The sequence below is a fragment of the Phyllopteryx taeniolatus genome, chromosome 22 (assembly GCF_024500385.1).
Source record: "Phyllopteryx taeniolatus isolate TA_2022b chromosome 22, UOR_Ptae_1.2, whole genome shotgun sequence".
Taxonomy (NCBI): Eukaryota; Metazoa; Chordata; class Actinopteri; order Syngnathiformes; family Syngnathidae; genus Phyllopteryx; species Phyllopteryx taeniolatus.
This window is the reverse complement of record NC_084523.1, coordinates 7686946-7701258: the sequence shown is the minus strand read 5'-3', so window position 1 is coordinate 7701258 and position 14313 is coordinate 7686946. Positions and strand designations below refer to the sequence as shown.

The 14313-nt window shown below is 43.0% G+C and overlaps 2 protein-coding genes across 13 annotated transcripts in view; both read right to left on the bottom strand.

Moving 5' to 3' along the window:
- The window catches only part of cacna2d1a (calcium channel, voltage-dependent, alpha 2/delta subunit 1a), a 49036-nt gene extending 43356 nt beyond the window's left edge, over positions 1–5680 (bottom strand). Inside the window, exons 1-3 of one of the 10 annotated variants that reach the window (XR_009786432.1) lie at positions 5457–5671; positions 5290–5384; positions 834–924 (exon numbers count right to left, since the gene is read on the bottom strand). Coding sequence is in view for 9 of the 10 variants with exons in the window: in XM_061761980.1 (XP_061617964.1) it covers positions 834–924; positions 5290–5338 (140 nt within the window). In the remaining variant the exon portion in view is untranslated. Of the gene's footprint in view, positions 1–833; positions 925–1339; positions 1480–5289; positions 5385–5456 lie in introns of those variants that run through there. The other 9 variants (XM_061761980.1, XM_061761981.1, XM_061761979.1 and 6 more) reach the window with 9 other exon arrangements.
- Positions 5681–6770: 1090 nt separating this feature from the next.
- pcloa (piccolo presynaptic cytomatrix protein a) overlaps positions 6771–14313 on the bottom strand; it is a 31111-nt gene continuing 23568 nt past the window's right edge. For all 3 annotated transcript variants that reach the window (XM_061762172.1, XM_061762173.1, XM_061762175.1), the window contains 10 exons: positions 13824–13917; positions 13246–13317; positions 12927–13164; positions 11902–12165; positions 11094–11252; positions 10593–10734; positions 10388–10443; positions 9942–10076; positions 9137–9282; positions 6771–9049 (listed from right to left, as the gene is read on the bottom strand). In XM_061762172.1, coding sequence (XP_061618156.1) covers positions 8906–9049; positions 9137–9282; positions 9942–10076; positions 10388–10443; positions 10593–10734; positions 11094–11252; positions 11902–12165; positions 12927–13164; positions 13246–13317; positions 13824–13917 — 1450 coding nt within the window. In that variant the 3' untranslated portion in view covers positions 6771–8905. The remainder of the gene's footprint in view (positions 9050–9136; positions 9283–9941; positions 10077–10387; positions 10444–10592; positions 10735–11093; positions 11253–11901; positions 12166–12926; positions 13165–13245; positions 13318–13823; positions 13918–14313) is intronic.

Sequence of the window (14313 nt, the reverse complement as noted above, 5' to 3'; positions counted from 1 at the left end):
ACTATTTGAAACACTCATATTTTTAAAAAATGCAGCTTGTGACTGTGTTTGTGGGTCCAAACACACTAAAACATAAAACACACACACACATGCGTCCATATTTGTTAAAATATGTAGTGTGTGAGTGGGTCCAAATAAAAACACAAAAAGACGTGCACACTCATTTTAAAAAAAGCTATTAAAAGAAAATGTAGAAAATAAAATAAAATACAGTATGTGTGTGTTTGTGGTTCTGAATAAACACAAAAACACAAGACACACAACCTGCACACTCATATGAAAAGAAATAGTGTGTGTGTGTGGCTCCAAATACACACGAAAAACACAACACACACACACACACACACGGGCATACTCATGTTTGAAAAGAAATAGTGTGTGTGCATCAAGTAAGCACACAATAACAAACAATACACACACTTATGCAGTCATGTTTGGAAAAAATACAGTGTTTACGCATCCAAATAAACACAAAAACACACACTTGCACACCCATTTAAAAAAAATACAGTGTGTGTGTACGTGTGTGTGTGTTTCTAGGTCCAAATAAACAGCCAAAAACAGAGTCGAGCACACTCATGTTTAAAAAAAACAATATGCAGTTTGTTTGTGCTTCAGTTTGTGGGTCCAAATTAAAACAAAAATCACATTTCACCAAAATCCAGCGAGCAGATAAAGTTACAGTAACACACCCATGATCGTCGCTGTGCAGAAAATAGCCCCCCCACCAAAATATCACATTTCACAAGTTGGGTCCCGGCCACCCCCCCCTCCGCCCCAAATGTACTGAACATTTTCCCACAAAAACAACCGAATGTCACTGTAGTACTCACATGTGCGCGTTGGGGAACTGGCCGCTGGACACGCAGGACACGCTGGAGAGCAGCAAAAGTACGCACACGCAGTAATCCATCGTAGCAAAGCCTAAAAACAAAACAAAAACAAGAAGGGAAAATAAAAAGGACAGCAGCTGCACAAATCCACGGCGTCGCACGTCCTGCTGCTCGTCGGCCAAACGTGTGCACGCACACGCGAGACAAATCTCTCCACACAGCCCGCCCCCCACTCACACAGCTGATGCCTGCTGCAATAATATTCACCCAAAGCAACTGTTGGATATTTAAAACAAAACAAAACTATTATTATTTTTTTTTTTTACAAAAGTGTACATAAATGACCTACAATTTTTGAGCTTGAGCGATATTTTTGTAATTTTTAAATTAAAATGGCTAAGCACCAACAGCTAAACGAGGCGACACACTGTATTAGGAAAAACATCACTACTTTTAAAGTTGTGAATTATCCTCCATAAGAAGTTTATTAATCAAACGTAACTCACTGTAAAACTTAAGACCAAAAATGCCTCACAGGCTTGCCTGGATTCCTCTTCCTATGTGGTCACTTTTTGCTAAGCAGAACTGGGGCCCAGCCAGGCACAGCCTGAAAGGGTAACATGGGTCCCGCTTCCCATGGGCCCACCACTTGTGGGAGGGGTCATAAGGGTCGGGTGCATTGTGTGCTGGGCGGTGACCGAAGGCAGGGAGCTTGGCGATCCGATCCCCGGCTACAGAACCTGGCTCAAGGGATGTGGAATGTCACCTCTCTGACAGGGAAGGAGTCCGAGCTGGCGTGCGAGGTCAAAAAGTTCAGACGAGATATAGTCATATCATATAGCATAAGGATGTACACAAGTGCACTTGGCACCAGGACACCCTAGGTTGCAGTTCGATGATCGACTTTGTGGTCGTGTCATCGGACTTGCGGCCGCATGTCTTGGACACTCGGGTAAAGAGAGGGGCGGAGCTGTCAACTGATCACCACTTGGTGGTGAGTTGGCTCCGATGGTGGGGGAAGATGCCGGTCCGACGTGGCAGGCCCAAACGTATTGTGAGGGTCTGCTGGGAACATCTCTCAGAATCCCTTGTCAGAAGGAGTTTCAACTCCCACCTCCGGCAGAATTTCACCCACATCTCGGGAGAGGCGGGGAACATCGAGTCCGAGTGGACCATGTTCTGCGCCTCCATTGGTGCTTGTCTTGGCGGCCATCCCCAAACCCGCTGGTGGACACCAGCGGTGAGGGATGCCGTCAAGCTGAAGGAGGAGTCTTATCGGGCCTTTTTGGCCTCCTGAGGCAGCTGATAGGTACCGGCTGGCCACGCGGAATGCAGCTTTGGTGGTTGCTGAGGCAAAAACTTGGACGTGGGAGGAGTTCGGTAAGGCCATTGAGGACAATTTCCGAACGGCTTTGAGGAAATTCTGGTCCGCCATCCGACATCTCAGGAGGGGGAAGCAGTGCACCATCAACACTGTGTATAGTGGGGATGGGACACTGCTGACCTGGACGCTGTGAGTCGGTGGGGAAAATACTTCCAAGACCTCCTCAATTCCACCGACACGCCTTCCCTTGAGGAAGCAGGGTCTGAGGTCTCTGAGACGGGCTCTCCTATCTCTGGGGTTGAGGTCACCGAGGTGGTTAAAAAGCTCCTCGGTGGCAAGGTGAATGAGATTCGCCCGGAGTTCCTAAAGGCTCTGGATGTTTCCTGGTTGACACGCCTCTGCAAAATCGCATGGACATCGGGGACAGTGCCTCTGGATTGGCAGACTGGGGTGGTGGGCCCCCTTTTTAAGAAGGGGGTCCGGAGGGTGTGTTCCAACTACAGGGGGCTCACACTCCTCAGCCTCCCTGGTAAGGTCTATTCAGGGGTGCTGGAGAGGAGGGTTCCTACCCTCGCCTTTGGCAACGAGCTGTGGGTCGTGACCGAAAGAGCAAGATCCCGGATACAAGCGGCCGAGATGAGTTTCCTCCGCAGGGTGTCCGGGCTCTCCCTTAGAGATAGGTCGAGAAGCTCGGTCCTCCGGGAGAGGCTCACAGTACAGTCGATGCTCCTCTACATCGACAGGAGCCAGAAGAGTTGGCTCGGGCATCTCCCGGGCGAGGTGTTCCGAGCACGTCCCATCGGGAGGAGACCCTGGGGACGACCCAGGACACGCTGGAGAGACTATGTCTCTTGGCTGGCCTGGGAACGCCTCGGGATCTCCTCGGAAGAGCTGGAGGAAGTGGCTGGGGAGAGGGAAGTCTGGAAACTGGACTAATAAACAACGAATTTCCATTTTGGGACTAAAATATATATATTTTTTTAAATGTGTTGACCTTGCTGAGTGATCAATGTCGAGTCTCTCAAAAAGGTCGACGTGAGCGTGCATGTGAAAGATAAGCTTGTGAATTTGTGAGCGAATTAGCAATGATTGTGTGGCGCGCAGGTGCATCCTTGTCACCAGCCTCCGACTCGACCCACCTTTCCATGGAATTGCCCAGCTGCTGTCGCCATGGCAACGGCTACATGCGTACATCGTTTCCACGCCAACTCCTCACGTCTATTGTTGTTGCTTTCAATATAAAATAGTAAACGTCTGAGTTGCAATTAAGAAAAGAAAGTCAACGTAAAGTTATTGTCAATATCACATCAGAGGTTAGTGTCCGCAAACTGACCTTTTTGACGTTTTAAATGTGAGAAAATGCTGCATTCTGTGATCATTTTGGGAGCCACTGAAGTAAAAATGTCAACGAGCGCTTCCAGAGTGCAGCATCCTGGGTCGCTTCTTGTCATATCTGGCTGTCAAATCGGATTTTTGGCCCGGAATAACCTAAATGTGTTTTCCTAGCATCCTGCTTGGTAGAAATAATATTTTTTTTAAAAACAAAAAACAAAAACAAAACCCAAAAAAGTAAATTTTGAAAAAAAATAGAAAATCATCTATAGAAAAAAACAGAGATTTTCAAAATAAACATTTTGGTAAAAAAAACAAAAAAAAGAGATTTTCTATTTTGCAAAATGGTAAAAGATTTTTTTTCAAACTAAATTGTAAAATAAAAAAAAAATATTTGAAAGAATTGGACGTAAATAAAATTATTTAATTATTAAATTATTTTCAAATGGGAAAAAAAACTAAAAAGTTTTTTTAAAAAGATATTTCAAAATGTTTTTTTATTTAAATTTGAAAAATATTATTAACTATTTATTTAATTATGAAATAAACATTAAAATCTGAAAACATCTGATTTGTTTTTTTTGGTCTTTTTGAGTGGGCAAAATAAAAACTAAACCTTTTGTAGAAAATGGAAATTATTTTATCTAAAAGAATCTGCAGTTAGAAATAAACTGTATTTTAATAAGATCAATAAACATTCAAATTTGAAAAAATATATAAATTTGAAGACATTTTAGTCTTTTCAATTGAGCAAAAATTCTAAATAACATTTTTAAGAAACCACTCCATTCTATAGCTACTGACATTTTAAAATTCTAGAAATCTCATTTGTGGAATGACCAAAAAAAATAAAAAATCTGATCCATCAAGTCTTCAATCTTTATTCCCTACCCAATTCTAAATCAAATTCAGCATCCGCTCATATTCTCACATTGTCTGGTTTGTGACACATTGCACGTGACACTCTCAGTGCTGACTTGATCGCTATCAGACACTTTGGAGGTCATCTTTAAAAAAAAATAAAATATATATATCAGTTTTTGCATCTGTCATAATGTTGCCTCGTTGACATGTAAGCGATAGCGAGCGCTCGTGTGCGATATGACGTCTCGTCTCAGGACGTCGTTGGCCTCGCTGGGTTCTGCCTGCTGACTGATCGCATTACGGTGAGACCGAGCAGCGTTGTCAGGATGAGAAAGTTTGGGCCGGCCGACGGTGTCCCGTGACAGGAAGCTGGCTCACAGGGGGAATCGGAGGCGATTGGACATGAAAGCTCAGCGCCGTCGTCAGTGTTTTGCTTTAGGATGTTCAAACCAAAAGCAAAATGGAACCATCAGTTGGCGTCCGTCGTGAATTTAGTGTAAAAGATGAAACGCTGGTTTGATTCTCATCATTGTTATGATTTTCAAGGAGTTTCCTTCGTATTTGTTCTTCTAGCGCTATCAACTCAAGTAGACTTGATGCGTTTTCAAGCAATGTCTTTGTAGGCGACAGAGAACAAACATCTTCAGAAGTGGCGATCAGAAGGATGCATCAGAAAGAAAGAGGCCAGAAGGAATTAATGACAATGTAGCAGACATAAAAGAAAAGAGGGAACAGAGAGAGATTAGAGGTCCTTTGAACCAACCGCGACTGTTGTATTTCCACATCTCAATGTCCAAATGACCTTGAAAGACAAGAATATGCAAATGTTTTGGAGTTCGGTGCCCATAGGAAAGGTCACTTGATGGAATTGGTGGTTTGGATTCACAGCGTGGTTAAAGGTCTCAAAGACATGAACACTACATTTGGTTCTCATACCCTCTGCTGGCGGAACTCTAGAAGTGTGACTGTGCTGAGGAGATGCCATGTGGGCCGGCAGGGCAATCAAATCTTCCCGGTGACGATCCAGAATCCTGCAAGGATTTTGGAGGAAGCAGCTCACTGAAATTACAGACTTCAAAGTTTTTTACTTTGCTTCCCCTCACCTTTCTCAGATGGAGCTTTTCCACAGGGCAGAGAAGCTGTCAATCAAATCCTCCACACAGTCCGATCAGTCCACAGTGAACCTACCAAATTTGAATGGTCAAATCGAAACCACTTAGCATCGTGTTTTGATCAACTAGTTACCTCACATCTGCGGAGTTCCATCTGAAGAGCAGATATGGACTGCCCACCCCAATGTCTTAAACGAAACCTGATCCCATACCCAAACCCTAAGAACTGAAGAACAAGTAGCCCTAGCTATCTGACTAACCTCTGAGCGTAACCCACAGTCCTCTGAAGGACCTAAAACCCTACCTCTAGTCTTCTGTAGATCCTGGAACATAATTTGAATCTGCTGAAGACCTGAAATCCCACCCCTAACCCTCTAAAGATCTTCTAACCCTAAAAGCTGACTATCTGGGAACCTATAAAATAGCCCTAACCCTCAAAATAATCTAAAATCATACCCCTAACAATCTGCCGATCCTTAAATCATTGCTCTAATCTTTCAAATAATTTATGGCCTAACCCCTAAACCTTTGAAGAACCTGAAGTCATACTCCTAGTACGGTGGAAAACCTTTAACATGACCTCTAGTTCTGGGCAGATGAGAAAATCCTAGTCAAATCCTCTCAGGAACAGTCTGGAATCCTACCCTTATCCTCTAAAGACACTAACCCTACTCAGAGTTCTCTGAAGAGCCTTGAAACGTACCCCTAACATACTTCTTAGAAAAAAACTGAAATTCTACTCCTATGACTCTGGAGAACCTCTCACAAAGTCTAGTCGTCTGCAGAACCCAAAACCTAGCTTGAATCCTCTGAAAAATCTGAAACTCTGCTCCTGAACCTCAAAAGAACTTCTAACTCTAACCCCTGAATATCTGGAGACCCTAAAACCCCAGTCAAATCTAATCAATAGCAACCTGCAACCTACCTCTGACAATCTGCAAAAACCCCAAACCCTACCCAAATCCTCTAAAGAAACACCCAAAACCCTACTCTAATCATCTAAAGCGCCTCCAACACATTCCCTAGTTCGCTGAAGAGCTTGAAAACCTAGCCCTAGTCCTCGGCCAATTATTATCTACCATAATCCTACCCCTAATGCTCACCTGAAAACCAATCCATAAACGTCTTACAAACTTCTAACCCTATGCCCTAACTATCGGGAGGATTTAAAACCCTACCCCAAAATCTAACAAATCACCTGAAATCTTACCTTAAGAACCAGTCTTCTGAAGAACCCTAAACCCTACACCCTTGTCCTCTAAACACAGCATTACCCCACCCATAAAATAACAACACAACAAGCCCTCATTTGTACTCATATTTAATATTTAGATGTGGCGGGCAACAGCCATTTTTTTTTACAGCACAATTTGCATAATTTATCAATACCTCCTGTATACAATCACAAAACCATGACAGTATAGATAGTTTTTTTTCCGTATACTTACAAATGGGTGGGCGGGGAGGGAGAACCGGACGATCATTATCTTTGTACAGTGAGCATATATCATCAATAGCCCCCCGACCCTAGCCTCACCAATAACATTTTGTTCGAGATCCTTCTCTACACGTCATTCTCTTTTTTTTTTAAATTATTATCATTACTAATCATAATATGGACACAAAAATAGTATGAGCCACCAAGGAAACATGCAACATCCAGTGTGAGCACATTGACGATTCTCCTGCGACTACTCCAGCTGTCCAAGTGTGTGCGCGCGCTTGTGTGTGGTTAGTAAACGTTGTACTGTACATCGATCTAAAGAAAAATCAATGACCGCACACATTGGTCTTTGATATTAATTTTTTCTCGTCCATTAATAGACCTGCTGCTCCCAAAGCCCGGTGTATTTAAAAAAAGGCGATGTATTTACAGGCTTAAAAGGTGCGTGCGAGTGTGTCTGTTGATAGATCATTCCTAAAGACAGACCAACGACATGCACTGAACCGATAAAAAAAAAAATGAATCAATAAAGACGCACACTCACGATGACCTTAAAATCGGGAAGTGTCTTTTTGGTCATTGCTGGAAATTAAGCGAGGAATTCTCTGTAAACGGGAAAAATTCTCTGAGTTTCAGACCTTTGGAACTTAACTTTGTAAACAAGCACTACGTATATGTGTATACAGAAAACACACTCAATATGCACTGTAAACATAATAAACGGTCTTACCGGGGGGGGAATATATATACCATTAAAAAGGAAACTTAAATCCATAAAAATCAAGTAAAAATGTAAAAATGTATTTATTAAAATTCTGTGTCGTTTGAGTCCACTGTTGGTGGAAAATTGAGAAGTGGTAAATACTTGCTCTCACTGGGAATCAATAACACAATTGTATGCAATAAATACATACAAAATAAATAGATAAATAAAACTTGCTATTAGATTAGATCTGTTTTTGCTTGGAAATAAATGGTCTCGCTGGCATTATATAATACCATCAAATTTCAATAAATAAATAAATACGCAAATCAAATATATGAAAACCTGAATACATACAAGTAAAAATTATATTAAATATAATATGTAGAACTTTTAAAATGCTAAAATACAATGAAATAAAAAAAGATGAAATGCCATTAAATGGTTATAAATAAATAACAATAAAAAAATAAATACAAAGTATATTAAAAATGTGTCAATTTTTCATATTTCAATCCTTCTCTTGTCGCAGTTACTTGTCGAGGTTGCATAGAAATCAAAAGATAATATTTCTGGAACACGATGCGCAATATGTTAGAACATGGATAATATAATTAAATCTCACCTTTTTCTTTTTTTTTTTTTTTTTTTTACTGCTAAGTCGCTTTTACATTCGAGGGGGGAAAAGTGCACAAAAAAAGACACACGACTGTCAATTGAGAAACTGTTTGGGGAGGACTTGAACGTCACAATCATCAAGAGTTGATTGTCTGTGATAAAGATCATTATATCTATATTCATATAAATATGTATCTATATATTTCATCATCCCAGCTAAGCCATTTTGCTCTGTACAAGGTGTATGTGCCACCGGATCGCACAATTCTCCAATGAGATATAAATCAATATTCTGAAATAAATCATAATAGAACTCTGTTTGCTCACATAAAACGAGGTCCCGAAGTGGAATGCTAGGTAGTGCGTATTCGATAAATGAATTCCCTTCTTGCACACATGAAGAACCAACAGAGATCGATGCTTCTAATAGAAAAATAAATAAGAGTCCTCATTGAGTCACTGATCAAATGCTTTCAAAGGGGGTGAAGGCGCATTTACTGTACATGTGTGTCCCTGTATTTAGTACGTGGATGATGACGAGTGTTTTATACCTGCTTGCTTGCGTGGTCCACTTCCTGTTCGGGTTCGCAGCTACGTCTGCAAGTTCAATGAATCTAATCTCCCCCACCCCCACCCACCGCCCCCATCCCTGTGTCTCCAAATGGTACGCGCCACCTAGGAGTGGATGTGCGTGGTGCTGGCCAGCAGTTTGTGCCAGCTGACCACACGCTTGCGCAGGTCCACCTTGTCCAGCCACACGTAGGCCTCGCCGATCAGCGTCTTCTTCATGAACTTGCCGCCGTTGGACACCAGGAAAAGCTGCGAAGGAAAGAGAGCAAAGCAAGCGCTGGCTGGCTTTGTTTTGAGCTCCCTCCCCGCCCTCCGGCCCAAAATCGCGGGATTCACCTGCAAGGAGTGCCCCGCCGGATTCATGCAGAAGCGGAAGGTCTCGTTGAAGGACGGCTCGCGGTCGTGGCGGCACACGCGCGTCTTCTTCTTGATGATGCGCTTCTGCGTGGCGATGTTCACCACGTACAGCTTTACGTAGAGGTCTGCGTGGGCCAGGACAATACAAGTCTTCATGTGTGTTCCCCGCAATAAAGTTTTGTTTTTAAGCATTTTTCCCAGCCTTTGACAGCACCGATGGAGGGGTGTTTTATTATTATAATTTTCTTTTGGGGCGGGGGGGTGGCAACATTAAATAAATGTAAATCTAATTATATCTATAAATGTAAAAGCTGCATTACTTTAGGTAACATATTTTAAACTTGTACATTTTTAAAAGTATAAATATTAAGTTGCTGGAACATTGTTGGAATGTTTAATTTATTGAATGTATGAATTATTATATACATATTATATTTTTGTGTTTAGGATGTTATTGTTAAAAACACTAGCATTGTGTACAATCATCAATAATACAAAAGGGTATATAATAAAGATTACATCTTTATTTTGTAGGAAATAATTAAAATGCCCATTAATAAATTACATTTTGAAGTACAATACTTTTTTGTGAATTTTTTTAATAATTAATCTTTTAATTATTTCATAAAATTTGTATTTATTTCATAACAGTTACTTGGGGGAAAAAAGTCCTGAATTAATGAATGTAAAAAATGTTTTTCACATTTCAATTAATTCATGTTTTCATTATTTTATTGAATGAAACAGACATTATATTTATTATATTATTATATATTATATTTACCGGGCAAGTGGTCTGCAGTCTTGAACTTGTAGGTGATGTTGCGACACTGCAAAATCTCCAGGACCAGGTGGTCTCCCTCCGTCCTCACTTCCTTCTTCAGCGCAATCTTTATCTCGCCCATCACCTGCGACTTACCTACACATGGACAAAGTTATTAATATGATATTATTCATACACTGTATTGATCCCAGAGCTCGTCAATGACAACACACCGCAACAACTCACATTTGGCTTTAAAAAATTACAGGCAATTCCTATACGGTATCAGATGAAAAATAAAAGGAACAAAATAGTAATCATCATCTTAAATTATATTAAATTCTTCTTTTTTAGCATGCAGCAAAGTTAATATTACAAAAAATATTTCAATTGGAAAAAACTCACCATTAATCTAACATTGGTAATTACGTTTAAAAAAAAAAAAAAAAAAAGTTTTTTTGTCTTACCGTCAGAATCACCCAAAGATGATTTCATCCCATCTGTTCCATTTGTAATCTTCCCACTAAATAGAGAAAAATATATAGTATAACACAATTATAACTGTCAGAAAAAATATTCCTAAATCTAGTATTTAAAATGAAAAACAAATGTTTTACTATAACTATAAATAATCTTTTTTTTTTTTTAAAGCTGTAAAAGTGCGGGACTCACAATCGGGGCACCTGGAAGATGGCGCTGTCCACCTCGTTCATCTCTCCGTCCTCGTCCAGCAGGCTGTAGGCGCTGCCGCTCAGGCCGCTGTCCAGCGAAGCCGCCGTCATGGGGGCTTCGCCCGACCTGTAGCTGGCGCGCGCTACGGGATACAATCAAACCGTGAGCGCGGTTAACGTCAAACGGGTGGAGAGCGACGTAGACAGACTGGTAATGAAAAGCACGGTAATAATGAAACATGGACGACATACAACGCACGTTATGTAATGTACGTGAGAACAATCAGGGCATCATTCGTCAGCTAGGTTACATTTGAGCTTTTTTGTTGTCTTGCTGAGCGGTATCCATGGCGACGACACACTGACTCACGAAACAAAGTGTGCATCTCGCTGCATGGATCTCAGCTTGCCGTCCTCTCTCGTTGCCTGCAGGTTAGTAGCATCCTCTCACACCACAGGGAGGGGAGGGGAGGGTTTTTCGGGGTGGGGGGGGGGGGCTCACCTCGGGCGACGTGCGGCCTCTCCTCCGACACGGCCTTCCTGAGGGTCAGGTGACGGCCGTCCGCTCTGCTCCCGTCGGCCGGCGACGGCAGCCAATCGGATTGGCCTCTCTGAATGGTGAGCACACCGACTACGCTGTGTCTCTGGCGGCCTGGTGGGCCTGGAGGTGATTGTTTTTTGGGGGGGCGGAGTGGGGAGTTGTTGGGACGGGGGATGAGGGTGGTCCGACCCCAGGATACAAAGTTTGTGGGTCAAAGTTGAAGATGGGAAGAGGAGGAGAATCTGTCAGTCTATCTGTCATTTACATGCACAGTGGTGTGCAGGCAGCCGCTGAAGAAGTGCATTGTGGGTCCCGTAGTTTTTCAAATTAAAAAAAATTAAATAAAATAAAAAAAGGAGGACTGCATGCACAGCCTTCAGGAGGAGCCTTGGACATGTTTTTGGTTATAAAAAAAAAAAAAAAAAAAAAAAGAGGGAAACCCAAATTGTTCATAAAAGTTCAAATCAATGATAAAATCACATGATTAATTATCTATCTATATTTTAGAAAACCTGATTATTCTGCAGGGGCTTGACGAATTGAAGACGTTTATGTTGCTACAATTGATCACGGTGTCTCTTTTACAAAGTTCTGGCTTCCTCTAGTGGCGCTTCTGGAGGTGACGGCTGACAGGTGCCAAAGCACCACTCAAGTGAACTTCGGGGAGGGCAAAAACAAAGTAAAACAGAATCAAACAGAATAGAAAATAAAAGGTCGATGAGTGCGAGGCGGCCATGCTGCGGTGGCGTTTATTTGCGTCTTGGTTTACTTGGCTGGAGGCGTTGCGGCGGCGGTTGCTGCTGCTGCGTCGGGCCCGTGTCGCCCGTTGTTGCTGCCGTTGCCACGGCAACGCCCCGGTCGCTCCCGACGCCACCGTCCTGATGGCGTTGTTGCCATGCGGCGCTTTTGGAGGAGCGCGGACGAGCGTGCGGCACGTGTCCGCGGCTGGGGCTTTGGCTCTGGCCCTCGGACGGGGACGGCTTCGACCTGCCGGGGCTACTGTGACATTTCTCGAGTGGGGGCACCTGCGTGTCTAAAACAATCACATTCACCAAATTAACCAAAAAAAAAAAAAAAAAAAAGCTGCCTAAATGGGATTTGGTACTAGACCAGTTTGAAATAACTTTGACAGATTTACCATTTGTAGCGACAAAGTTACGTGGCCAAGTCTTACAGAATTCAGATAGTCCAAGAGCATTTTGTAATGAACTGAGAGATGTTTTAACATGATTATGTTATGTAAAGTAACCAAAGGGAGACAGTAAATTTAGGCCTGATTTGTTTGCTGATGATGTTTACTTTGGGCAGTAACTTTGAAGGATTTAATGTGGTTATCAACAATGTTATGCTGCTCAGTCTGAACGCAAACAATAGGAGACGCCGTGAATTCAGGCCCAATTTGTTTGCTGCCTCAAAGGACTACTTCTTCAAATTTGATTTGTGGGGGTTGAGTTCGGGATTGAGATCCAACCTTCCTGCTGCGAGACAATTTGAAGGTAACTTCGATAGATGTTTATTTTCTAAGGTTAGATTGCCAAAGTTCAAGGCGAAACAATAAAGCCCTCATTAGCCAATCGTTACGGGGCGTCTACATAACATCGGTGTCAAATTTGACTCCGAGCGTCCAAAACCTTCCCTGATGCTGGCTAACGCGAGGCCTCGGAGCTGGGTGACCACGGCAACCAAGAAGACAGACCATGGGAAAGCAAAAAGCATGACGCTGAAGCTACGATGGTGGGAGTGCAGACATCAAGCGGGAGGTGTGAGCGAGCGGGAACACCTGTTTTTTCCTACCCTTTGCCGGATCCGGGAAGATGCCGTGACTTCGGCTTTTGATCACCGACGATTTGGGGGAGTCCTGCTCCTGGGCGGGGCCTGCGGCTTTAGGCGACGAGTGCTGCGAGGAGACCTTGGAGGAGCCGTGTCGGCCCTGGTGGGAGCGGCGGTGGTGCTCCCCCTCCGTCTGCGACTTGAGGGCGAGCCACCGCGGGACGTTGTCCAGCTGGGCCGTGTTGGACAGGTCGATGAGGACCTGGACATCCGTGGCGAAACAAATCAGGTAATGAAACAGTGAAAAGAGAAATCGGCACCAATTGGATGGATGACGACTTACCTCTCCGAGAAAATCATTGGAGGAACACTTCTCATAATCCCACACGCTCACCTCCAGCATCTTTTTCCGCAACTGAACACACAGACAGTCAGAATTGTACGTGCCTTTTGAAAATTGCGCAACGTGTTGCTTATGTGCTTTCAACCACAAAAAAACAGTAGTCAGAAAATGCTAACTCACTGCCACAGAAAGTATATCGAATTGTTTTCTGCCTGAACAGGTTGCTTCAAGGCCATTTTTAACACATTTTGACAGTTCTAATTTTTGGATCAACAAGGTTCTGCTGCAGGACCTTGAAGAAAGCAATATGGAGCATTTTGAATACAAGCCAAACTTGTTTTGTTGCCAAAAGCTACAGTTGATGAATCAAGCGTTTGGATCAACAGCCGCGTTGCTAATTCTTAACCACGAGAGGGCACAATTTATGCACTCCAGCATTTTAACCAAATTTGATAGAACCATCATTCATATCAACAAAGTTATATTAGTATGTCTTGGAGCAACCGTTAAGGAGGAGAGCAAACTCAAGCCCGACTTGTCTGCTACCTAAACGGGGCACGTGCAAGACCATATTCTACCTGCTCCAGGTGGATATTCTTATAGATGACCGTCTGGTTCCACTCGGGGTTCAGGCTCTTGCCCGCATGCTTGGACCTCCTCTTGTTTTCAGCACTGGTGGGGGGCGAGGAGAGGAAGGTGGGTGGGGGGCAGACACACCGTCCATTTCATTACTTACGGGCAAAAAATACGCAGCACAACGGACCCACGTGACACTGGGGCGGACGGGGTGAGAATGGACGGGATGCACATCGTTAGGGAACTTGCACAATGTGGCGTGCGGCGATGGCGGGGTTGGTAAAGAGACTGCACCTTTAAATCCACTAGCTTGCTATAAGCTCATTCTAAATGTAGCAATATGATTAAGAAACAAGTGTTAGCTCGTTAGCGTGAATTTTTTTTTGGGGTGTAGAGTGCAGGGTTAGTTTGGTTAGGACAAGGGTGACCTATATTTGATCACAATGAGCTTTTTAAAATGTTGATTATTTATTTAGTTTTTTTAAATTATTT